Source organism: Schistocerca nitens, chromosome 7, assembly GCF_023898315.1.
Source record: "Schistocerca nitens isolate TAMUIC-IGC-003100 chromosome 7, iqSchNite1.1, whole genome shotgun sequence".
Classification (NCBI taxonomy): Eukaryota; Metazoa; Arthropoda; class Insecta; order Orthoptera; family Acrididae; genus Schistocerca; species Schistocerca nitens.
In genome coordinates, this window is record NC_064620.1 from 346,170,044 (window position 1) to 346,197,651 (window position 27,608).

The 27,608-nt window shown below is 40.0% G+C and overlaps 1 protein-coding gene across 1 annotated transcript in view; it reads left to right on the forward strand.

The window, feature by feature from the left end:
- Positions 1-2,614: 2,614 nt before the first annotated feature.
- The window catches only part of LOC126195026 (uncharacterized), a 313,542-nt gene continuing 288,548 nt past the window's right edge, over positions 2,615-27,608 (forward strand). The window contains exon 1 of the mRNA XM_049933465.1: positions 2,615-2,749. Coding sequence (XP_049789422.1) covers positions 2,718-2,749 — 32 coding nt within the window. The 5' untranslated portion in view covers positions 2,615-2,717. The remainder of the gene's footprint in view (positions 2,750-27,608) is intronic.

Below are 27,608 nucleotides of genomic sequence, written 5' to 3' on the forward strand. Positions count from 1 at the left end.
TAAAAAATTACGAAAATTGGATTAAGCACGTTTCCAAAAGGAACCACCATGATGCTCATCTTTTTAAAGCATTCAACAAAATTAGTTTATGTTCCTGTTTCGCTTACGAATTTTCGCTCTTTGTGAAGAGTATTGTCAGATTTTAGAGACACAACAACTACTCGAATAAATCAATTGAACAAGTGTTATTTTCAGTATTGTGTGCTGTTGTGTTCCTGTGCTGATCACATTTTTCCTTTATTTGCTTTGTACGGAGGCACATAAGCTAGTGCTGACATCTGACGGGGTCCGCAAGGAACTAGAAGGTGCACAGCTTGTGTTGCGCGATGGCGCGCGCTACTTACAAGAACGGGAACCACAACCTCTTCGATAAGCTTCCTTCGGTTGAGGACGGAAAAAAATAGCTCAACTCTCTAAATATCGTTTGCTAGCTATTAACATAGAGCTAAATTACATTTTCTCCGCCCATTAACGCATCGTTCGCTCGCTTTCAAATATGGTTTCTCCAGCCTCCGATGGGGGGAGCCGCGCGAACCGTGACAAGACGCCTTGGTTCGTACTTTTCACATTCAAACGTTATGTTTTTTGTTGGCTAGACGAAGCGACATAATTTCTCTGCAACTATTTTACATCCGCATGCAATCGGATTAATTTGGGACGATTAATTTCAACCCAGTATTGTTTGTGATGCCATTTTAAAATTATGCTTCTGTCTATCAGTGTATACATCATCATACAAAAATATATGGAAGTATGTTATTTTTTCACACACATATTTTATGCTATCTTTCTGCTCCTGTACTGTTTATTCTCGGATAGTGGTGAAAAATTAGTAGGCAGCTATATGTAATATTTTACCTGTATCCGAGACGAACCATAAATCTCCAACACCAAGGTGACACATCTGCTGCTAGAACATCTTTTAAATACCATACTAAACGAGAAGTTAATATGTGACCTTAAGTGGTCCCTAGACGGTCAATAATATTGCACAATATTAATGTCCACAATATCGCACGGTAATATTGTGCAATAATGCTGTGGTTTGGAATGTTAAAACGATAAAGACTAGTCTGCTGTGATAATTCCTCTAACTTGTTGCAATAAGCAAAAAATGTGGATGAAAAATTGCCACAAGGGGCGTTAAAAATCACTCTCGAAAACTTGTTGAGAAAATTAAAGGTGAATGAAAATAAAACCAAAATTACGGTATTCATAACTATTTGTGTACTGATGGAGCGACATATGATACATTACAGGATATAGTTCTTCCCATACATAGACACCTGCAACTTCTCCCCCCCCCCTCCCACCCCAAAAGATAAATTTCTGCAAACGCCCATATCCCCATCTTCAAAAAACAAAATAATACAATGAGAGACGCAGCTCCACCAAATCAGCGCTTATCTGTTTCGCCGCGGTAGCTTGCTGCTGGCAATTCTTTCGAAGACTTGAAATTTACAAGTGCTGTTTTACTTTAGTGCAGTATTTGAGACAAGGTTATAAAAACGTGTCATGCAAAAATACTTTCACTAAAGGATTATATTCAGGTAAGTATACAGAGATAAATATCTGTATATACTTTGGTTCATAACGTTGCATTAATTAATTTTTTAAACATGTACCTTCGTGATCCTTCCCTGTATTTTCTGGTCAACTTAGCGTATGATTCATCGTTCTTAACACTTCTCTTTTTGTATACTCATCTGCCCTAACATTCCACAATGCTGGCTATGATTTATTTAGATGCGCTCCAACAACTATGTTCTTTAGTCGTGTTTTAAACTCACTTTCCGCACGACAACAAACCTACACTAACATAACAGACGGCACCATATTTCAGGCAGTGCAATACATTTCCGCAGTTTTTGATTTTCTCAATATTATTACGCAACCACCCAGTCTCACTCCTAGACGTTCAGTATTTTTGAGCATCTGCGAAATATTGTCAGTATTATTGACCGCCTACGGGCCGTTTTATAAGTGCCCCTAAGACCATTGTGATATTATTAAGTTGTCTAAGAGCTCACTTTCTGTAGTAACCAAGGCATAATCGTGGTAGCCACCGGAGATGTCTTGCATGTCTATAACCAAAAAATGAACGGAGACGTCGATTGAAATGTCATGCTAACAGCTAGGTATACCAAACTATAGAGCTATAGCGCATGTGTTGCAACCTTTCTTGACACAGAGCCGGTGTTGGTAAAATGAACATATGTCTTGATACAGAGGAGACACTGAATGGTAATTTCAGTTCATAATATAATTTGAATGAACTAAAAATGCCTGTATATTTGACATGTATTCATATTTATGTTATAAGTATGAAGTTAACAACCATTACATTTGCGGTTTTTCAAAACCTGATTTCCAAGTGTGAGTTCATCACACTAGGAAAAAATAGCTCTTGCGTTAGTATTGATTGCTTTATTAGATCCGTTATCAGAAGTTAAGGCAAAACTAAGAAATTCTACAACATTGATGTACATTCTTACAGGCGCCTTCATGTCGCAGCAAAACAGTAATCCAAAATTCCCACTTGCGAAGAAGAAGCAACGTTTCTGCTAAGCTCCTTGCATCACGTGACCAAAACATTATTACGTCACGGGCAGTATCCAACATGGCAGATGGCTGGTGAAGTCCGTGTGTTTCATTGTGCTGTTTAAACGGCATACTTCGTGCTTCAAGAACGTGGAGGTGCCCTCCAAAAAGAAAAAATGATCTCTTCAATAGTGTCACGCTTAGTCATGTGAGTATTTCCTAGCTTTTGTATCTATTTCCTACAGAAATGAGCACTGAAAACCGTGTGTCAGCGGCTGCAGATTGCGAGCGAAATATGAAAATGTCTAACCGTCCCGGCAGCATTCCGAGTCAATAATTCGTCCGAAACGAAACTTTTGTTCGGCATTTAACATTGAAAATAAGCAGAAGACGTGCGTACAAATGCTGAAATTTCTGCATAAAGGTGCAAGAACTCCACAGCTGATCTGTATTGATTTTCAAGGCTGTTTTGTTATTTCGAAGAGGCACGTTTCGCAGTGCGTAAGTTCTGCTGCTTCGAATAATAAATTATTTTGGTAATAAAAATTTAACGGACTGATTTGCATTTGGCGCTGGAAAGTCTCAAACACCCGTGAAAATCATATAAGAACTGTTTCCCTCATTAACGAAAATAAATGTGGTGACCTGCACGTGCATGTAATCTAAATTCTTAAGTGGAAAGTCAGTGTGCTGTCACTAGTATGTGTGGTTCTAGGAATAGTTAAATGTTTGTTGTTTAAGCAAGCGCATGACGCAAAATATAGCACATTTTTAATGAAGGGCTACCGGAAAAGGTTTACGCTTGTGCGTTGTTGTAGTTTACGAGAAAACATTTATTTCCCGTTTCCAGGTACGTTTAGTGGTCACGATCTTGTTACTCTATTCTGTGATCTTATAGAGACAGGTCATTTTGATAGTCAAAGTGTAAAACTTAACAAATATTGTGCTTAATTAGGATCAGCTGTGCGTTTATTCCCACATTGAATATCGTCAAATGCGTGGCTGCCTTCTGTTTTATAAAATATTTCGTAGTGGTCTATCTTGCCTTCTCACTAATACCCTTATTTATTTTCTTGATTTCGCTCGCATTTTGCATTTTTACTGCGATGTAGCCATAAGTTACGTATCGGAATGGAAAATGTTTTAGAATATTCTTAAAAAAATGTTGTCGAGGCAGTAGACGTCGGGCTACGCTGTGGATCAATGTTGCCTCAGTCTTTATTTCGGATTCACATTTGTTATCTTTGTCATCTTACAACTTGACTATTACGTTTCAGCTAAACTAATATTGGGCTACTCTGCAAATCTTTCAGTAGTACCGTGATTTCAGAGAGCAGTACTACTATCGACACCAGATGCCGTTGTTTCATACGGAAGTTCAGTGGGGCACTTTAACTTGCGTCAATTCTTGCTAAGGTGCATCAGATAAATGATTCAGTATTAAAGCTGTGCCTTGACGTGCTTTAAACTTGACACTTAAGTATTGAATGTATTGTATTGTTTGAAGAGCAGGCCAGTTTATTTTTGGCTCATATATTTTACTATGGAGTATCAAGTATTAAAATAGTACATAAACCAGACTTTTCAGCTCGTAATGCGTTCACTCCCGTACGTTGAGTTGTCGGATATATACCTCGTGTAGTTGCGATGTATGGTATTGACCCAGTTTTAAGACCTGTGATTTCATTAGTGAGGGCTACCCTTTCTCCGGTTATGTATATAGGGTCTACTATTGAGATTCTACAGATATTCCGATTGGTTGCTGAATCGGGCAGAACCGTAAAAAGACACAACTTGTCAGTTTTGAAGAAATGAATAAAAACGGTAGAGTTCGTTCGCCGTTATCTGCCCGTAACTTGCCGTGCGACGTATACATTTTGATTTTGAGAAGGTATACAGCACAAGTTATCGTGCATCTGCTTGCTAAAACTTTTAATAAAAGTAGTTATTTTGCTAATTTGAAAGAGTATAACTACCAGCTCCCTAAAGTTATCCAACTGCAAATACTCAAGTACGAAAATGGGATTTTTGATCTTTCTATTGCATTAGTATTCTGACAAGGCTGCACATATCACTGTGAAGCGAAAACTTAAATTTGACTGTTGGATATTTGTTTTTATAAATTGTTGTTGCATAACCATCGAAGAGAATTTTCATAAAGTACATATGTTGAAATGGTCATTTAGTGCAGCTCACAATAAATAAGTTGCACAATCATTTTATGTAGATATCGGTGCCACAGCGTGTAGTGCCAGCTATTTGCCAAGAGTATTAGTCACTTGTCGTTACAGTATCTTGCATGTAAAGATGCACATTGGCATAATGACTTACAGGTAAAAAGGTTACAACTTCAATAAATCTGTACTTTTTCATTGTTTTGTGGAATAATGTTCGTGTACTGTTTTAACCGAAAGTAAGATAGTGTGGTCCCTCAGCGAAAACGGGACTATGCAACTTCGTATCCCTAGGCCTATGGATGTAAAAGTTGTTTCACAATGCTCTTCACTGGTTTGGCATTGATACCACGTTTATAATTGAAATGAGAACCATGAAAAACAGAGTATCGTAAAACACTATTTCCAACCTGGACGTAAAATAACCAATCAAATTAGGTATTTGTAATTCACGGAAACCTATCGAAGCATCGACAATAGCTGAATTTAATGCCAATAGCAAAACTGATGAGAGGTTGTTCACTCAGGTCTTTGGTAAATTCTAAACACCACAAGGAAGTGAAAGAGTAGGACAAGTGTCATTGAAATATTTTAGTAAATGAAAGCATTTTTCGAAGAGGAAATATGTGCAAATGTGAAAGTATTTTGAAGACGTTATACTCATGAATCTGCTTTATTTTTCGTTTCTTGATTACTAAATTGCTAAAAAGTTTCCGTTTCTGTACTTGACTGTTTCGCTATTAAAGCCACTTTATGGACAATCAAGCCGACCACTTGTTCTTATTTATATGCGCTATTGGATTTTTCTTCGTCTGTATATCTTGAAATAGAAATTAATTTCACTTTCCGACTTGGATTCCGTTTGCAGTAGAACAACTCTCTACAGAATATTTAGCGATCATGCAAGTAGCTGGAACAAAGGAAACAACAAAATAAAAGTTCATACCCCCAAAAGCATAATATCTAAAACACCTGAGTATGGTTTATTTAGTTTGGCAAGAAAAAATGTTTGTTTTGTAAACAACTCACCTTACTCCTCGACAGTCTCCTCTCAGGGGCATGCACTTGGTCCAGCGATCCTCCAGCTTTTTCAACCCACCGGAGAAATAGGTTTAGTTGCGGAAAAGCAAGAAGTCACTTTGCGCTAAGTGGTGAGAAGGATGGATGAGGACCCATTTCAAAGCCCGATTCATGCACTTTCGCTAATGTGTAAGATGGTGCATTATCGTTATGAAAGAACTTTTTTGCTTGTCAAGTTTAAGACTTTCTTTCAGCTAAGGGAAGTGTCAAACGATCCAGCAATGAAGCATAGTAGGGTCCAGTTATGGTTCTGATTTTTCCAAGTAATCTGTGAGAATTATTCCTTGGGAATACCAAGAAACAGTGGCCATCACAGTGGCAAATTATCTTTGCCTTCCTCAGTGCACTTTCACCACCCTTTGTCCACTGTTCTGACTGCCTTTTTAACTCGTGTGTGTAATGATGGATCCATGTTTGAATTGCAGTCACAGATCGGCGCAAGAAGTCCTGCGGATTGCGATTAAACTTCGCCAGACATTGTGCCGGATGTGCTTTCGTTAAAGTGAGAGCAATCGCGGCATCCACTTCTCACAGAGCTTCTTCATAGCCAATTCTCCTTGCAGGATATTATACAGTAGCTCAGTTGATATACCTGCTGTCACAGCAATCATACGAATTTTTGTTCGGCCATCTTTTAATTGCCACATCATGGATTTTGTCAATGTTTTCGTTTGTGGTGACCTATGTCGGACGACCGGAGCGCGCTTCGTCTTCGGTGCTTGTCCGACCACGTTGAAATTCATTAATGCAAAAGTAAATGGTCTTCAATGATGATGCTATTTTGGTTTGTGCAACGTCAAACCCTTCAAATGAAAATGTTTAATAACAGCACGAAGTTCGGTTTTCTCCATTTGCAAACGCAGTCGACACTGACCGATTCAGATGGCCCTCAACAATGAACTGTAAGCTTTACATTGTCAAAATTCTTTATCGATCCTTGGAATAATCTAGCTTACCAACCATGAAGGCACAAAAAACGTGTTCCATTCTTTCAAGGACATTTATCAGACTTACTAAACCACAATCCCAAGGTCGGCGAGAATAGTTTATTCTTCTTCTATCCCCTTTTAAAAATGGGAGAGTAGTCAGTTGAACTCAGTTCTTCCCAACCAAATCCAGCGTGCTAGTAGTTGAGCAAAGGGAGTTGGTTCCACATGGTAGCCTAGAGAATTCCTTCAAAAACCTTAGAGACAGATTCATGGATGGATTCATTCGTTCAGTCATGCATCATCTCAATACAATGAAAATAAGTAGCAGAAAGTATGTACACATAGAATAGTTGTTGTTGTTGTTGTGGTCTTCAGTCCTGAGACTGGTTTGATGCAGCTCTCCATGCTACTCTATCCTGTGCAAGCTTCATCTCCCAGTACCTACTGCAACCTACATCCTTCTGAATCTGCTTAGTGTATTGATCTCTTGGTCTCCCTCTACGATTTTTACCCTCCACGCTGCCCTCCAATGCTAAATTTGTGATCCCTTGATGCCTCAAAACATGTCCTACCAACCGATCCCTTCTTCTAGTCAAGTTGTCATAAACTTCTCTTCTCCCCAATCCTATTCAATACCTCCTCATTAGTTACGTGATCTACCCACCTTATCTTCAGCATTCTTCTGTAGCACCACATTTCGAAAGCTTCTATTCTCTTCTTGTCCAAACTGGTTATCGTCCATGTTTCACTTCCATACATGGCTACACTCCATACAAATACTTTCAGAAACGACTTCCTGACACTTAAATCTATACTCGATGTTAACAAATTTCTCTTCTTCATAAACGATTTCCTTGCCATTGCCAGTCTACATTTTATATCCTCTCTACTTCGACCATCATCAGTTATTTTACTCCCTAAATAGCAAAACTGCTTTACTGCTTTAAGTGTCTCATTTCCTAATCTAATCCCCTCAGCATCACCCGATTTAATTTGACTACATTCCATTATCCTCGTTTTGCTTTTGTTGATGTTCATCTTATATCCTCCTTTCAAGACACTGTCCATTCCGTTCAACTGCTCTTCAAAGTCCTTTGCTGTCTCCGACAGAATTACAATGTCATCGGCGAACCTCAAAGTTTTTACTTCTCCATGAATTTTAATACCTACTCCGAATTTTTCTTTTGTTTCCTTTACTGCTTGCTCAATAGGAAAGTATGATTTTCTGAGGATAGGGCAGGGGTGATCACCTGCGGTCTTGCTGAAGGAACCATATTGAAAAATTAGTGCTGCGGATTCAGTGGCAGAATATGTACAGTCCTACTACTGAATAAGCTCAAATTTGTAAGTATCGTACAAATTAAGCTACAGATTCCCTGATTTTATAATCGTGAGAGTGCCATATGTTTTTTGGTTCCATCCATACTGCCCATTTTTCTTGCTCATGAGTTTCCAGAAACTGGTTCTGGGTTTATTTTATATGATTCTACAGTTATAAGCACTCATCTTTTCATCTTTCCGGAATTAACTGCCATTGTAGAGTGAAATGATGCTTATCCGCATGTCGTTTTAAGAGGGGTGCGATTTCGATGAAATTGACATCTCAGCAAATTTTTAACGCTGTAGCCAAATATTATGTGCCCAGAACCCTTCAATTGTATTGTGGTCATCGAAAAAGCATTTGATGAGTTGTCATATGGTTTTGCGATGGCTGCGAGCAGGTTTGACGAGCAAGGACAGCCGTCTACTCAGGCGTTGCGATGTTGGCTAGCGTGTCGAGGCCGTAACGTGCCCATGATTAAGCAATCAGGCACGTGCTGGTCAGGATTTTAGAGCAGCATCGTCGCTTCATATGCTGTGTGAAATTCTTGGAGCAACAATTTGAAACTGAGCTGCTTTGCCATTTCTTAGAGGGTAGACATTAAATTTGAAGATGAATAAGAGGTTTCCAGGGTGGTGGTCGTTATTTTGAAAAGAAATCATTTGTGGAGGAATAACACTGCTTAAGGCCCAGCGGATAATTCTGAGAAATTAATAACGTTTTTATCAAAATGTTATATCTCAGGCCTGTAGGAATAGGAATCTGCTCCTGAAACCTTTTTGAGAAAAGATGTTAAGGAAATAATGTTCCTTGCGGCGTTCGGTACTAATGCCGCTGTTGTTCATATCGTTCAGGTCCACAGTACATATTACTTGTTGCCAGTTGTCACTTACAAAGGTTAAAACTGTCTTGAATAATTGTAAAAAACATACTGAAACAGGTAAGTTGTGCGCTTGGTATATATCATAATTCGGCTATGTCCGCGGAAGCACGAGTCTCCAGTTAAAATCCCAATGCTAACGTATTGATAGATTGTTGCTGCGGCCATAATTTAGAGTGTTTTGTCAATTCGAATAGTGTGGTATGAGACACGACAGTAATCGACAGAACTGGATCGCTACCCACCATTTACAAATGTTCATTAGTAGTCTGGGGAAAAAAAAGAAATGACGCAAATGTTGAAGACTTCATTTTTAGTATTTTGTTTCGCGGTGGTGACAGAGCCCAATGGAATGAAAGAAATCCGATGCCTGCCCCCCCCCCCCCCTCTCTCTCTCTCTCTCTCTCTCTCTCTCTCTCTCTCTCTCTCTCGTGAGAAAACAGCTCGTAGTTACATGGGCGTGAATAGTTATGAAACGAATACAAAGTTCGAAATGCATACTGCTTGTGAGAAGATGGGTGCTGATCAGTGTGTAACATTCATATTCTTGTGAGCCACATACCCCTTTGCTTTGTGAGAATCTTTGACATATCAAACACGGTGTTACAGTTCCTCCAAGAGACAAGGTTTCTTGTAATGAACCAATTGTTAGGGGTGTTGATCCACAAAGTGCTTTTCATTTTTGTACGTCTTGATGCAATATTGAAATACCAGTAGGCGCAGTCTGTATAGCTCAATTGTCGCTAAAAGTGAAGAGTTCATACTGCTGACTCTGCTTAGCATCTGGGTTATTGATGCATTTTTTTAAAGGAAGCAGTTAGGTTCCACACTATGTAGTCAGTCACCTTGGCGGACCCTTTTTTTACGAGTAATTGACGAAAAATTCGAGATTTTGCTTGACGCTCAAAAGCGTTAAAAAAGTGCTGTATGGGCTGGATGCGAGCAGTAATGGGTAGGGCAAGGCCTTCACATGCAGAAGGCCGTGGGTCCGAATATCATCATGTGTGTTACGTCCTGTTTATTTCTAAATCTTTGTTGAAGTGGTTGTGATCATTATTTTTCTTCAATTCTGGCTTGAATGTAATTTTTATTTCTACTCAGTTGTCACATCAATTTAATCATCATAGGAACTTTATTTGCTCTCATTTTTCATCCTATAATTCTTTTTCTGACTGAAATATTCATGTGATTTTAATTAATGTTATGTATTAATTACCATTTAATTTTTTATTTTATAATCGTGTTTCTTCGTCTGTTCTTGCATTCCTTATTTCTATTCCTCATTTTGCTGGACTTTCGTTTTACTTATAATTCCTTCTTTCGTTTAAATCGTCATCTACTTTTTTTCCATAGTGCAGAAGGAATTAAGGTTATGTTTTAAATGTTTGTATGAAGGTTACCATCCAAAAATGCATATCTTGTAACGAAAAAAAAATTTTGACACTGTTGTACAGTCAGTATAGATTTAGTCTTTTGTTTCGTAACCGATAGATTGGCGTTTTCAAATATTTAAGTATTTTAACAGATTATATAATTTAATTCACATGCACAAGAATTCAGAGTGGAACACGAGATAAAGAAAAATATGAGAACAGGGTAAAAAGTTCATATGGCGATTAAAATGTGACAAAGGAATAGAAATAAAAAAAATTACCTTTAAACGAATTAATTGAGTAAAAGTAATATTTCTTCATTTCGATAAAGATTTAAAAATAAAGTTTAAAGCACCTGACAAGATTTGAACCCACAACCTTCTGCATGTAAATGCCTTACCCTAGGCATTACACCACACAAACGGCCAATACACCACTACCTTTTTAACGTTATTGACTGTCTCACAAATTTCCGAAATTTTTTGTCGTTGATTACTCGCGAACGAGGGCCCACCAGGGTGAATGGCTGCACGGTGTCATACCTAGGATTTGAACATACATCGCCGCATAGATGATTTCAGAAAGTCGATCCTACCGCCGAGTGAAATTTTGTACACTATTATCTCATTGTAAGTTGGTCATTGTCTTCGATGAGAAAAGAAGCCCGGTAGCTTCGTTTCGTGAAAGGTGAGCCAAGAAAGCCTGTAGTCCTACTGCTTTTGCATTTAATATCATAAGATAGAAATTGTTTGTGCAAGAATTGATTTTTCTGCGTTGTTTCCATCTTATTCTACACAAACGGAAAATCTGTTCTTTAACATTGCCCTCGTCGATAACGAGAAGGTAGTCAAACTGGTATCTGAATTTAAAGCAACAGGAACAGTAGACGAATGAAAGAGATCAATTTGGTTCTGCCATCCATCGCTTTTCAGCAGTTTTGATTTAGGAGAGAGGGATACCGAGAAGAGCAAATGCTTTGTAGTGTTTACTTCCTGCCATTTAAACGTAAGGGGCACATCTTATTTTATTAGGGCATCAGTCTCATTATTGAGTTTGTCGTATTTTTATTGTTAAATGACGATTTGTAAGCAAGATTTCAGAGTTCCGGTAATAGGGTGCAGTTAAAGGCCTGGATAGTGTTCCTTAATGAGAACGCTTTCTTCCCAATAGGAAGGCGTAGTATATCGAATATTTATACCAACCTTAGCACATCTCCTGGGCGAATCAATTAGACGACTTAAGCACTATCGTGTCAATTTTAGAGCAAGGAATTAGAGAGATCATTATCACGTACGAAACTAATTGCTGCATTTTCCAACTGTCAAAGTGCTCACAAGAGGTACGTATCCCATCCGGAAGACTAGGTCTTGAATTACATTAACAAACGTTAACTTCGAAAAACTGTTCTCGATAACGAGAAGGAAGATTTTTCTAAATGTATGAAGGACCATACTGTATTTTTAGACAATTCAGTAATGTCTGTTGGCTTTATGATCCATCCTACTGCTGCAAGAGTTTGTTTCCTTGCACACTTAATGCGTTCAGTATGTTTCTATCGTGTCTGTCCTGCTTGGATGATAGTGTGCATTTGGGCGTACGAACGTTCAAGGTGTCTCCAGCGAAGCGTGCCCTTTCCCTTGCGGCCTCCAAAACATTTTTACCCAGAAAAAGGTTTTGCATAATTCGGTTTTCATACATTTTACCAAAGGTCTGTCTAACATATACGGTTCTAGCTGACAAAACTGACGCACTCGCTTGCTGCCGCTCGACAGTCTGGTACGAGATGTCGCTATAAAAATTAATTAATAGATATCACATGGTTTTTATGAGGAAGTGTGTTGTCATGGCTTAAAATTACAGATTGCTAGACTTAGTTAAATTTCAGACGATTTCGCAGCGTCTTATAAAATGAGACTGGGAGACGCTGCCAGTGATTCGTTAGTCGGATACGAATCTTGGTTGTTCTCATGGTGCGTTTAGAGAGTACAGAATGGGCTGAGAGCGGATCAATCAACATGCAGTTCATATATTCGATGTTTTCAGTTCAGATGTTCAACACTTTGGAATTGCGGATAAGAAAAATACGTTCCTTGGGAACCAATTTGTAATCCAGTTATTCAAGAAGCATCAGTTTTCATACTGAAAGGCTCGCACTGCAATGCCTGTGATTACACTGGTATAATGTTGCTCCAGTGCAACTGCATTAGTACTGAGAGCATGATTCCAGTTTGACTTTGTGTTTTCATTTTATTTACTACGGTTGCGTTAATGTGCTACAAGTATATGTATGAAGGATGCAAATCGTCTGAGCACACACGAAATATGCGTGAAAAAATTGAGATCGTGTTTCTGAGATTACACTTTTTCTTTTCCCCGCACATCACGCAGTTTCCTTGTATCAGCTGTGATTCTTTACTGTCCAAAAGATCGTTAAAGCATGTTAAAGTGTAAAAAATTTGCGACGACGATCGCAAGACACTGGACGCTCATCTGGGAAGGCTGCTTCTAGAATCCCTTTCCGGCGATCCGGATTTAGGTTTCGCTATATAGCATACTGCAAATGACGTGCTGGTTGCTCCAGACGCGAGCAGTTTCCTCCAACACGATCGTGCCCTCTGTCTCTGACGATCACGTTGCCGACAGGAAATTTAACGCTTACACATATATAATAGTCAAAGACTAACACAATTTAATTGCTCTACGAATTTGTGGTAGTTGAACTTAGCATGTGAATACCTAGAGCTCTTTATAACCTGGTGTAACCGGTGCCTTGCCATCTTTCATTGCTGGCGTTGGAAGCCAGAAATTATACGACCTACAACACTTCCCTTAGTGTGTAAGTAGACACTGTGTTAGATATAGTACCAAGTTGTAATAATTTGCTTTTGCTGGTATAAGCGCCCCTTATCTGGCAAGGCGACGGCGCCCTCAGGGCTTCAGGTATAGTTCCAGACGAACGCGTCCATCGATCTGAAAGCGCAGAACAGCGCCCCGCGCCTTGTCCAGCTGTGCCCCACCACCTGGCAAGCTGACGTCACCGCCAATGACAGCCTCAGACTAACTTGCACTTTCCAGAAACCGGCTAGCGACGTAGAAGCGCCATATACATATGCGTATTGTGTGTGGCGGTTGCTCCGCCGCCGCTCGAAGATCGGCACACCGCAGGGTCCAAAAAGAATTCCTGTCTTGCCTTCACCTACTCGACAGTCTGTGCTAGGGTATCGACTCATAACCGTGTAAGGATACAACTAAGGATATTATGGAACCCATTAATGGATATTTTCCAGAAACAGCAGTGGAAATAAACTACTGCGGTGCGCCATTATCGGCACGCACAAACTCTTAAGTGTTCAATACACGCACTCTGCAAGTTGCCCAAAACTGCGCTTACCGCCAGTTCTCGAACCCCACAACCAGCGTCAGATCTGTGATTTTATCTTGGCCACTTCGTTAAACTAAAGAGTACGGTAAAATTTTTGCTACAACTTGTTTTAAAGAAGGTAAATTATCATCTCAAATGCCCTATGACTTATTAGTCAACAGAACCAAATGGCAATACTACGACGATTGAATTTTCTTTTGAGAGCCAGATCTTTTAAACTTAAACTGTGTAGGAAGACTCGTTGTTTGTTCATTTAAATTGGGTACTCCTAAGCTGATCTTCGGTAAATACGTCTTCATTGTAATTGAGATACGTTTTTTGAGGTCGTCCTCTTCCAACTCGCATCTTCACTCGTCTCCCTTCGAAGATTTTGGCTCAAGCCGCAGAAGTGGTGCAGGTGGCACCGAGTGCACGTGGTCTGAGCCCCAGTAGAGAATGCAGTTTCACCTACGGCTCCGTTTAACGCCACTTCTTCAAAGTAGACTCGCCCAGGCCGAAAACCGACATCTACAGATGGAGCACGAAGTTTCAATCGCATTGTTCAACGCACGCACGGCGTAGTTTCTGGAAGAGCCACACTCAAGGGGTCAAAGAGCCGCACGTTGCTCGCGAGTCGCGGTTTGTCATCCACTGCCCTAGCAGGATGACGACGAAGAAAATGACTAGATGTGAAGGGGACTCGTGCGCTGAGGGTCCCGTACAAACCTAATTATGTATAAGACGGTTCATCCATTTCGGGAATCGAGAATCTCCACCATTTTTGTCTTTTGTCGGTGCTGATACTGGCAAAATATGGGTCCCAGGCATTCCAAGATTGTTTTAATTTCAATGATATAAATTTGAGAGAGTCCTGCATGTGGCGGGCGACAGTTATTGTAATAATCAGTAGATCTCCACCAGACTGCCTGGGCTGCAATGATAAGTCAAACATCAGGCTAGGGATGACTTTATTGCTCATCTGGCGCGTTTCGGGATTTATCCATCATATACTCAGGAATGATTACTGCAGACTAGTCTGCGAATGTTTGTTTCACATACAACTTAAAACGCCCATAGTTACGTGCAGTAATCGCTCCTGGATATGTGATGATGGATAAATTCCGAAACGCGTTTTATGACCAATAGCCATTCCTTGCCTGATGTTTGACTTTTACCGTTGCGACCCATTTAGTCTTAATGGAGAACTACTGATTGTTTTAATGTCAAGTTTGACCTCGAATAATTAATGACAAAAGAAATGTTTTTTCGTGTTATATAATTACAAATAAGGAATTTCCTGATTTTTTTTTTCCTATATTTGCAGTGTGAAACCTTGCGTCTTGCCGAATATCGTGATTCTATGTCAAGTTCTCTATAGGTTCTGATTAGTGACTTTGCAAGTATTAAAATATGACATAAATGGCCGTTTTGTTTGATTGCATTGACTTACGACCTAACGTTTACAATACTGCCAGGGTGCCATAGACCTTAGTATGTGACATAAATTTCAACTTAATACCTCCATCCGTTCCTGAGAAAAGGGGCTCTCCGGACAGTCAGATAACAAATGATGATAATTCTTTTTGTGTGATATAATTACAAATGTATTGTTTTCGGATTTTGTTGTACTGTGCAAATTTCTTACAAAATTTAGAGATCCTCGTCCAACGGGAAGTACCCTATAGGTCTTGATAAGCGAGTTTGCGAGTATCAGAATAAGTTACATATGTGACCATATCTTTTCACTGCATGGATTTAGAAGCTTCAACTTTTTACACCACCAAGGGTCCATGGAGCTCACTGTGACGTAGATTCCAACGTGATACGTTTACCCGTTATCGAGAAAAAGGTTTTAAACAGTCGGACAGACACAGGACAACAACAAAACGATATTGTACGGATTCCGTTTTCACCTACTGAGGCACTGATCCCTAACAAGTATTTAAGGAAAAGAAAATCTTTTAACGAGCTTCAGTTAAAAGTACTTTCATTCAGGAGATATTTTAAGCTAACGAGGACATTTAAGAGTTCTAGGCCGGCCTCGGTGGCCGATGGGTTCTAGGCGCTACAGTCTGGAACCGCGCGACCGCTACGGTCGCAGGTTCGAATCCTGCCTCAGGCATGGATGTGTGTGATGTCCTTAGGTTAGTTAAGTTTAAGTAGTTCTAAGTTCTAGGGGACTAATGACCTCAGAAGTGCTCAGAGCCATTTGAACGATTTTTTAAAGAGTTCTAGAAAATACTTCAATAAGTGCGGCCTGTGCGTTTACCATTTTGCCTTAGCACAATTTTATTCTCAGTGAATACTTGCCTCTCCTTGATTTTCTGGCCAGCTTTTGGTACAGAAACGGGGCCATTTAGTCGCGAGGAGTGTTAACGCACTCTTCTTCCTTATGAACAAGTTGCGGAAATCGGCGAGTGAGATTAGTGGACCGTCCCACGACCTTATCTGCATTTACGGAGCTAGTGTCCGCCCGACGTAATCGTGGTATTCAAAACTGATTAACCCTTTGTGCGCCACATTTAGAAAAAAAATTGGGGAAATTTTTTTGTGATAAATATTTACTGTATATGTTGCACATATGCAATATCCATTGCAAAAGTTCTTTGAAGCTATTGGTTAATAAATAAGTAATGATTCCAAATAGCATCATTAGAAATTACATAATAATTACTCAAAAAAATGCATACACAACTGTATTGTAAACTTACCGTATTTCTTTCCCTTGCCCTTGAGGAACTACGTAAAGTTGGTTCCCTAACCAAGAATTTCAGTATACACAGAATAAAACTAAACCCAACAGTTATTGTTCACTCACAAATGCAGTATCACAACTCAGGACAGTTCTATTCTGCACTTCAAACAAACGGTGAGTCATGAAAGCAAACGCCAGTGTGATCTGTTGGCCAAAGTTGGAACTACGTGAAGCGATGCCAAACGGTATCATTGAAGCATTGGGAATCTCAAAAAAGCCAGGAATACTTAATGATGCCATTTGGAATCACAGACGCAGAAAGGGTTAATACAAGTGCTGCTGAAACCTCTTGTATGGCTCATCATCGTATAGAGAAAGAGTATGTGCACTTGCAACAGCACTGACATTTATCGCGCTGTAAATTATAGGCATATAGTGGCTTAACATTATCAATAATTATGTGGAAATACTAAGATTCGTTACATTAAGTCATTGACGTAGAGGCTACACATCGGGCAAGCAGGACCTGGGGTCTTCGCCCGCCGTTCCCAGACTTGTAAACCGCAGCCAGTCGGACGTGCCGTGGCCGGTTATGAACTTCCGGACAGCACAGAGTTACACAGCAAACGTGCCTACCGTGAAGAACACCGCCCTCGTCCGCTTTCAGCTGTCATTAACGCCTTTGAGAGATTTAACTCTGCATTCTCTGCTATCACCAAATGTATGTGGATGTATGCATGCAATTCTTTCTTTTAAAAGCAGCAGCTACGAGCTTAGTGATAAATGTGGTTGTAAGGTGCCATCCCTTAATATGAGAAAACCGTGAGGAATTGTGTATCAAAGGAAGTTTTCACCAACTCTCCCCTTTATAAACTGCAAAGATTCTTCCAACTGTGAAGCACTATATCTCATCCTGTAGTTCAATGTTACGTATTCAAAATATGGAAAGTGTGAATTTTTACGCAATTTTTATGTACTTAGTGTCCTCGCTTAATGTAGACGCAGTTTCACTTAAATACTCCCCCTGCATAGTTTTCGTATTATATACTCCACTTGATAGTTGCCACACACCCGAATAGGAGACTTCTATGACCAAATTGTTCTTACAATCAAAGCGAGCAAGGCGTCCTTCAAATTTTGCATGTATGTATGTGAACTCCAGCCACCAAAAATTAACGAGAATAAAGGGTACATTTCATTTATTGCATATCAGACCTGCTACCTGATATAATAAGCAGGTCGTGCATTATACTATTTATCATGTAACAGTGCATTGTTACACATTAGCAAATTTGTGAGCAAGAAATCAAGGGTATTAACAATGAGTGACAAACAGAATTAAATTAGATGTAGGAAACGGAGTTTTAAAATAAATGTTAGTAATTTAGAAAAAGAAATAGAAAGATAAGAAAGAAACGATCTGCAAATTTTCTTCTACTGTTAAAGCTAAGTATAACACACAAATTGTGGTTCATGTTGTTGGACCTAGAAACGACGGAGAGGTTTCGCCCCTGCTGTGGTTCGCAACACAACAGGCCACAGCAGTCCACCCACCCACCCAACCGCCGCCCCACACGGAACCCAGGGTTACTGTGCGGTTCGGCCCCAGACGTGTAAGGGTACATAAAGTAGTTTTTTACATGCTCTTTGGAATACGTGTATTGTAAACTGTAGTAGGAACAACGGATATTCGACATATTGAACGCCGAAAACTGTAAAATAATTGGCCCTATACTTCCCCATAACTGAAGACCATTTCTAGAATTTACATGGAAAGGGAAGTGCAAGTTAGTGTCAATCTTGAAATCGAATATTCTCTCATTGCTCGCCTGGAGCACCTCTAAAAAGCAATAGAGTAGGGATTCTTTGTGGCATGGATGCGACAAGCTCTAGGTGGGTCTCTGGAGGTTTGTTTTCACACCCAAGTCACGCAGTTCCCGTAATTTACAGGCCGGTGGTTCGAAGGTGCGTGGCTTGGGCATGATAGTGCTCCAGATGTCTTCGATCGGCTTCAGATAAGGGGAATTTGGTGATCAAGATATAAACGTGGAACAGCAGAACGGTTCTTACCCTTACAGGGACAATTTTGCGTTTACAAAAATTCGTTTGTCGGGGAAGACCTCAAGCATGAAGGAATGCAGGTATCAGCTAGAATGTTTACCTAGACTACAACCGCAGGTCCCATGCAAACCCAGGAGATTCTCCCCCATAGCATTATCCTGCATCCGTGGCGTAATGCATATTTAAAGCAGCAGTTCGCCTTGATGACACCGTATCCGGATTCAACAATCCATATGGTGTAACAAGATGCGTGTCTCATCCGACCAGGTGACACGTTTCCAGCGATCCAAGGCCCAATTTCGATAATTTCATGCCCACTGAAATCGTAATTGACGATGCCGTTGAGTTAGCATGGGAACATGTGGCATGATCTGCTGCGGAACCCAGTGTTCAAAAATGTAGGTTGAACGGTATATGTTCAGTAACACTTGTGCCCACACCAGCACTGTTCTCGGTAGTCGGATGGGCAACAGATAACAGCTTATCCTGCTTTACAAATTGGGCAAACCTCCGACCTCCATATTCTCTGACAGTGGACGTCTACATCTATATGATTACTTTGCAATTCACAGTTAAGTGCTTGGTGGAGGGTACATGGAACCACCTTGAAGCTACTTCTCTGCCCTTTCACTCTCGAACAGCACGGTGGAAAAACGGACACTTAAATCTTTCTGTGCGAACTCTTGAGTTCTATTGTGATTACTTCTCTCTACGTAGAGGCACCAACACAATGTCTTCCCACTCTGAGGAGAAAGTTGGTGATTGAAATTTCACGAGATGATACTGTCACAACGAAAAACGCCTTTGCATTAATGACTGCCACCCTAATTTATGCACCATATCCGTTGCACTCTTGCCCTGTTTCGCGATAATTCAAAGCGAGTTGCCCTTCTGCGTACTTTTTCGATGTCCTCAGTCAATCCTATCTAATGCGGATCCCACGCCGCAGAGCAATACTCCAGAAGAGGGCAGACAAGTATAGTATAAGCAGTCTCTTCAGTAGACCTATTACAATTTCTAGGTGTTCTGGCAATAATCGTAGTCTTCGGTTTGCTGTACCCACAATATTATCAATGTACTCTTTCCACTGTTGTTCGTAATTGTAATCTCTAAGTATTTGAGTGCACGGACTTTATAATTTATGTGATTTATTGTGTAAATGAAATTCAGCTGATTTTTTTTTAGTGTTCTTGTGGATTACTGTAACTTTTCTTACTTAAACTCAATTGCCACTTCTTGCATCATACAGATACCTTGTCTGAATCGTTCTCATCGTCTGATGACTTTACATAACGGTAAATGATAGCGTCATCTGTAAACAATCTGAGGACTGCTCAGATTATCTCGTAAATCATTTATGTAGATCAGGAACAACAGGGGGCCTATAACGCTTCCACGGATAACGGCAGAAATCACTTCTGTTTTACTCTCTTTTCGTCAGTTATTACGAACTGACACCTTTTGACTGCAGGATATCACGAATACAGTCACGCAACTAAGACGACACTCCATAGGCACACAATTTAATTAGAAGTCGCTTGAAAGGAACGATGTGGAAAGCCTTCTGGAAATCCGAATATATGGATCAGTTTGACATCCCCTATCGGTAGCACTTATTACTTTGTGAGAATAAAGAGCTAGTTGTGTTTTAAAAGAACAATATTTTATGCTCCCTCATTGGCCATTTTTCAATAGTTTTCTTATAGGTGTTCCACAATATTAGAGTACAATATATGTTTCAAAACCCTACTGCAAATCGACGTTAGTGATATGGTCCTGTAATGCAATGGATTACTCATATTTCCTTTCTAGAGTATTGGTGTGACTTGTGCAACTTCCCAGTCTTTATAGAACAAAGGATTGTGGCAGTGAAGCAGAAGCCCCACACACACACACACACACACACACACACACACACACACACACACACACACACAGAGAGAGAGAGAGAGAGAGAGAGAGAGAGAGAGAGAGAGAGAGAGAGAGAGAATGAGTTGGGCTGAGCAAGTGGGTAAGAATGGGCAAGTAGAAGTGGATCGGTATGAGCGACTTAAGCAATGGACTAGTGGACGTACATATCTACTCGCCCCACCCCTCCCCCAAGTAGTGCTAGGAGTGTCATATCCTCACAATATTTTTCCGTAGATAGTAATCCAACTGAATACAAAGTGCCCGAGTTCTGCTTCCTGTAACACCCATAGCTACCGTTACCACCCCTTAGTAGTTAAATGCTATAATTGTACTGTCACTTGAAGTTCTCGGAATTGGAGCAGGAAACGAAATTTGACTGACGTTATTTCAGGGATTACAAAATAGTCAAATTTACAACAACAACAAAAAAAACCTGGTAGTGTGAGCGCACTGACCAGAATGGGGTTGCACTGTGTAACTGGTCCTTGATATCTTGGATACTGGCACCGGGACGGAGTTGACGTCTAATCTGGTCTCATATCCGTTCTAACGGTAACAGATTTGGGGACCTTGCCGGTCATAGGAGTGCCTCAACATGACTTTATGGACGTGGCGTGTTTGGATGAGAATTGTCCGGATGAAAAATGAAACCACGATTCTGTCGCATGAGAGGTAACACGTGAGGGAGGAGGATGTACGTGACGGTACCGTACCGGTGTGCCATCATTTCCCTCAGTCACTATCAGCTGTGATCTGAAGCCATACTCGAATGGTCACCACATCATTACGTAACACCGCTTTACCTCTACAAAACATAGGAACAATGGGACCTCTTCACGGGTCTTCGCTATATTCACCGACGACGGTGATAGGGGGAAGTGCAGAACCACGATTCACTGCTGTACACAATTCGGCGTCATTCAGCAGTCCATACTTTCCGATCACGGAACCATATCAAATGCAGCCATTTGTGTCAACGGCAGCCTATGGTTGACGTGGTAATTGTATAGACGGCTGCTGCTGGTCACCAACCAATGGTCCGGGATGACAATGTTACAGGGAGTCCATTATTTGTTCTCGGGTGGCAGGCGGAGACGAGGAGGGGCTGCGATGCGCTTGGCGCAAAATAGATCGATCCTCCCATGTAGACACATCTGGTCGAAGGGAACAGTGACAATAAGTTATCTTGCCCTTGCGTTGCATTCAGTCCGACATCGGGCCATTCACATCCGAACGCTTCACAAATCTGGAGATTGCACAATTCGACCAGCCGACCAAATGGAAACCCATAATGAGGCCCCTTTCAAACACTATTTTAAACATAGCTGCACAACATCAACGGTTCCACGTATTAAAATTATTAACAACCGACCAGTTGCAATGGATAAAGAATTCTTTACCTAGGTTTCAACAAATTTAAATTTGTCTTCTTCAGAAGGTGGCCTAAGGACAATGATCATCATCGCTTACATTAGAAAGGTATGAAACTTAAGTCAAGAATAGATTTTAACACAAATTAGACAGCTCTTGCATTACAAAAATATGAGAACGACGACTGGTACTTACAATTTTACATTAGTATGGACTGATGTATCATCGCCGTTTTTACAAATGTCGGCATAAATCCATTTGTCAAAATTAAAATATAGCCCTAGAAATAGGGTTTGTCACGTAAATATAAGTTAGTGCATGGATGTTGCAGAGCTCACAACCGACTGAGTGTAATCGGCCAGCGTAGTTACTCTGCGGCCACAGCAGGTGGCGCGAACCATGTGCCGATTGGCGTACAAAAGCAACGTGTAATTAGTATTAATAACGTCATTGGATAAAGTAACAATAAAAAGAAGGAAAGCGTTTAACACTCCCGTTATAACATTATGGGAGCCTTGGTACAATTAATGTAGTTATACATCAAAAAGGCAGGTGGCGCTTACGCCGAGAGAGTTACGCACAGTGGCATATACAGTCAGAATATGAAAATTACATTACTATATTAGTGAAGCCCACACACGGTATATATGTCAGAACTTTATAATTGACAATAATGGCTCTTAAGACAGAATTACGAACCCTGGTCCACAATACAGTTAATACACATTCGCAGGGACCAACGTTTTAGAGCCAGACAAAATCACATAAGGGCCGATGTAGTGGCAGCCATACATCGTGAGAAAAACCACATTACATAAAGGGTAGTGAGCTTAAAGATTTGAAAGCGCATCATAGCTTCCTGAGAAAATAGACCACTGAGGTTACCAGCGTTAATGTTATGTCATAAACAGTACAGGTTTAAAGCCTTCGAAAAATTGTCTACAAGCAAGGTTCAACTGGTCGTTCAGTATATTACCGTCTTTGAGCTCTAGATGTTTAAAAATTTGTAACTCTTCCCACAGATCTAATCTACGCCCTTTGACTTGTCTGTGTAGGATAACCGTGTCTTCTAACTGTTTAGGCGTATCGCCGGCTATCAAGAGGTGTTCAGCAAAAGTAGAGTTGTGTATATTCGCTCCTTTTTTACCTAATAGGTGTTCTTTATATCTTGTTTTCACAGCTCTGCCTGTTTGACTAATATAATATGAAGGGCAGTTATTACAGGTTATTTTGTAAACACCTGAATTGGAAAACCAATCGCTGGCAATCTCTATTGAACGTACAAGATTTCTTTTTAAACTTATCTGTAGAGAAGGAGACGTTAGTTATATTTTTTCTTTAGAAGACGTTTAATCCTATACGATATATTACCCAAGAAAGGAATGGAAATAAATTTTTTAGCTTCTTTGCTGTCAGTGGGGAGGTTGTTGCTCAAAGTCGAACAGTTTTGGGAAATTTTCTTATTAAACTAGTAATCGATCATATTCTGATTGTACCCATTATTAGCCGCAATCGCTTTGATGACATTCAATTCCTTTTGCTGATCAGCAGGTGATAAAGGAGTAGTTACCATTTGGTGAATGGAGGCGCCTAGCCAGTGTGTGATGTGGACTACCCATTCCGTTCACTACAGGGCGAATCACACACTTGCTAGGCTACTCCATTTTAAAATTAAAGATGCTTTCACATTTGAAAATAATTTCTGTTAAAAATAGTAAGGAATTAATTAACAATATTCAAACTGTAAGATGTACACCTGACACTAGACTGGTGTCCTTTGACATCGTCAGTCTTTATACAAATGTCCCGGTTGATGAAACCTTGTAAAAAAGAATCTTCTCAAACATAAAAAACTAAGTGAAATTCAGATTGCGGAATTGATTGGTTTGCTTAAGGTTGTTGTAAAATACAATTATTTCACGTTTAATGGGAAAATGTATATGCAACCAGATGGTCTAGCAATGGGTAGCCCCCTCGCCGGTGTTTTAGCAGATGTTTTTATCAACGCCCTGGAAATAACGTTCTTAAATTCAAGTTCAGAATTACGCCACAAAATCCGCTATTATGCACGTTATGTTGACGACATTATCATTGCTTTTGATGGTACTGATCATGAATTAGAGCTTCTCTTCAATACTTTCAATGGTTTACATGAAAAGATTTCCTTCACAAAAGAACTTCAGAATGAAAAAGGTGAACTTAACTTCCTTGATTTAACAATTTCTATACAGGATAGTTCCTTCAATTTCAATATCTTTCGTAAGGAAACGTATTCAGATAATGTCATCCCTGCTGACTCAACTCATCCAAAAGCTCATAAACTGGCGTTTTTTCATTCTGCCATTCACCGAATGGTAACTACTCCTTTATCACCTGCTGATCAGCAAAAGGAATTGAATGTCATCAAAGCGATTGCGGCTAATAATGGGTACAATCAGAGTATGATCGATTACTAGTTTAATAAGAAAATTTCCCAAAACTGTTCGACTTTGAGCAACAACCTCCCCACTGACAGCAAAGAAGCTAAAAAATTTATTTCCATTCCTTTCTTGGGTAATATATCGTATAGGATTAAACGTCTTCTAAAGAAAAAATATAACTGTAACGTCTCCTTCTCTACAGATAAGTTTAAAAAGAAATCTTGTACGTTCAATAGAGATTGCCAGCGATTGGTTTTCCAATTCAGGTGTTTACAAAATAACCTGTAATAACTGCCCTTCATATTATATTGGTCAAACAGGCAGAGCTGTGAAAACAAGATATAAAGAACACCTATTAGGTAAAAAAGGAGCGAATATACACAACTCTACTTTTGCTGAACACCTCTTGATAGCCGGCGATACGCCTAAACAGTTAGAAGACACGGTTATCCTACACAGACAAGTCAAAGGGCGTAGATTAGATCTGTGGGAAGAGTTACAAATTTTTAAACATCTAGAGCTCAAAGACGGTAATATACTGAACGACCAGTTGAACCTTGCTTGTAGACAATTTTTCGAAGGCTTTAAACCTGTACTGTTTATGACATAACATTAATGCTGGTAACCTCAGTGGTCTATTTTCTCAGGAAGCTATGATGCGCTTTCAAATCTTTAAGCTCACTACCCTTTATGTAATGTGGTTTTTCTCACGATGTATGGCTGCCACTACATCGGCCCTTATGTGATTTTGTCTGGCTCTAAAACGTTGGTCCCTGCGAATGACGCTAATGCACTCTGGTGGCCGTTCTGTGACAGTTAGTTGCAACTCTATTTACATAACCGCCAGTGGTGCGTACTTATACCCAGTCCCCGTGACATCAGACTGTTTTTGTTCTGCGTGCTTTATTTTTTTGTAGCGTGGTTAGTTCCCCATATTTTAACATGTCCCTATCATCTCTCCCCTGAGGATAAAAGAGGTGTCTTACCTCAACAGTACTATTTTTCCAAAATAGTAACTCATGTATTCACCAAATTCAGTTGAAGTTTCTCCAGGCGTTCAGAAGTTAGTTTACTTTTCACAAAACCACTCCGACCACTACAAGTAGAAGTTATAAGGGTGCCTTACCTCCAGGGCAAATAACACATGATGCTTCGTAAGTCATATTTGTACCAAAGTAGGTGAAATTTTCTGGAGCCTAGAGCACACTACACATACAACCGTTATATATGTACTGCATGGCTTGTCTCTGGAATCGTCTTCGAAGAGAAGGCTTTCGGTGAACATGCGAACTGGTAATGTAGGCATTCTTAGAGAATGTTACATACCCGTTTTTGGTTCCAGATAATTTCATTCGTTTACTTAATGGATGCGTTACTATAATCTTCTGCGTGACAGTGAAAGATTTATCTGGCCGATCACTCGATTTTAAAGCGGTTGTTAATTTGTTCTTGCGTAGTTTTATTCCTTTTTTTATGCTGGTTAGCTCTTGTTAGCAAATTGCAGTCTGACATATAACACTTCATTATTGTCCGTTTACTTATTAGTACGTCACATCGATGGATAGACCAGATTCTGCTACTCACATATTAACGTCTGCATGTCACATCTTTCATGTATCCCGCAAAGGTTTGAACGCCACAGAGAATAAGTTTCCTTACATTGCTGTACATAAAAACGGCGTTTCGCAGTAGGCTGCATACAGCCCTGGTTCTAAACAGTGACGTGATTCTGAAAACTGCATCTGTCCTTACGAATGTTAAAAGCAGTCGTACTAGCTATTATAAATTCTCCATTACTTCCAAATAGTAGCCGACCTTTGTGGCCGAGCGGTTCTAGGCGCTTCAGTCCGGAACCGCGTGGGTGTTACGGTCGCAGGTTCGCATCCTGCCTCGGGCATGGATGTGTGATGTCCTTAGGTTAGTTGGGTTTAAGTAGTTCTAAGTTCTAGGGGACTGATGACCTCAGATGTTAAGTCCCATAGTGCTCAGAGCCATTTGAACCATTCTAAATAGACCAGTTGTTCAGGTCCACTTTTTTGCGAAAATATTTCCTAAGTCTGTGCAACCGTTTTCAGCAAGACGAAAGTACGAAATAACTCTTAAAACAAAATGTACTCATTTGGTTCTCGTGGATCTTCGTCGAAAATTGGCTCGTTGAAAACATTGTCTGGGTGGTACGATCGGGTTTGCACTTAAAATTTGAACACTACTGGTTTGTTTCTTCATCGCTTTTTTCTTCGTCTCATATTTCATTATGTCACAAATTGTTTTCCACTCTGATACAATCCGTTCGTATCAGCTGAACAGTTTTCATATGAATTTCATGACATTTCAATGACTGCTGCTTACTGCTCGCGTCATAACTGACCAACTACTTCTGACTTGATCAGATTTAATAAAAAGTCACAGCTCAGCGGTTATACAAAGTATCGAACTTTCACACACAATCAAATGTTTTTTTTACAAATCTTGTGTAGTTATGCAGAACAAATTGTAAATTGACATTGATAATTTCAGATGTGATTAAAATTTCGAATTAAATGTGAAGTAAGAACAATAATTGTTTCTGAAAAATAAATCACGTGCTAATTTCATACGTTATTTCTGTTTATAGAAAATGTGACTTGGTTACCAGAATACAAATCTGTGGTTTTGATTCCGTTTCATCGTATCATGAATTTAATGGAAGTATTGTATTGTACGACACGTGACAGATATAAGTGCACTGACCAGTTCCATTATACAGCGTAGCCGTTATGTGTTAGCGGACGGCATCACCTTTTGCAATTTCTTCTAAACTGTGGCAGTAGACTTTAATAGTTGTCGCAAATTGTTTCCTAAGGGGGTTCTTCCACATTCATTTGTGGTGCGTCCTGTTTGGCTAGTAATCGGAGGAAATTGTACATTCAGTCTCTGATCATCCACGCCACTGCATTTTAGAAATTGTACTGTCATTAGGGAGGAGCATGGGTCACATTTCCATCCAGCCACTCAGATTTGGATTTTCCTTATGTGCTAAAGCAAGTGGCAGGATTGTTTCTTTGTATAAGGACATGACAGTTTTCCTTCCTTATACTTCCTCAGCTTGCAATTGTGTTCAATCGATAATGCTCTCGACCGTGCCGGAACATTAAACCGAAAATTCCTTCCTTACATTGTGCTAAAGTGCGTCGTGGTGAACATGATTGTGAGCACATTTTTGTGCTTCTCGTTCTACATTTACAAATTATTCTTGCTCGCTACTCAGTTCCAGCGCACAAATAATAGTAAAACTTCGACGGCACAGTCAACCTATGCGGCACATATGTTGTGTAGTTAAACAGTAGGTAGAATAAGTTTTAGAATAATGGCGTAATGGAAGTGGAGGTAAGTTACAACACAGAGCATCTCGGAGAGGGGAAAGAGGTAAACATAGGTCCTTCATAGTGCAGTGTAAGACATTTGTCCCGATTATGGCGACGATACGTCGTGCGTTCCCAAACTACTGACCC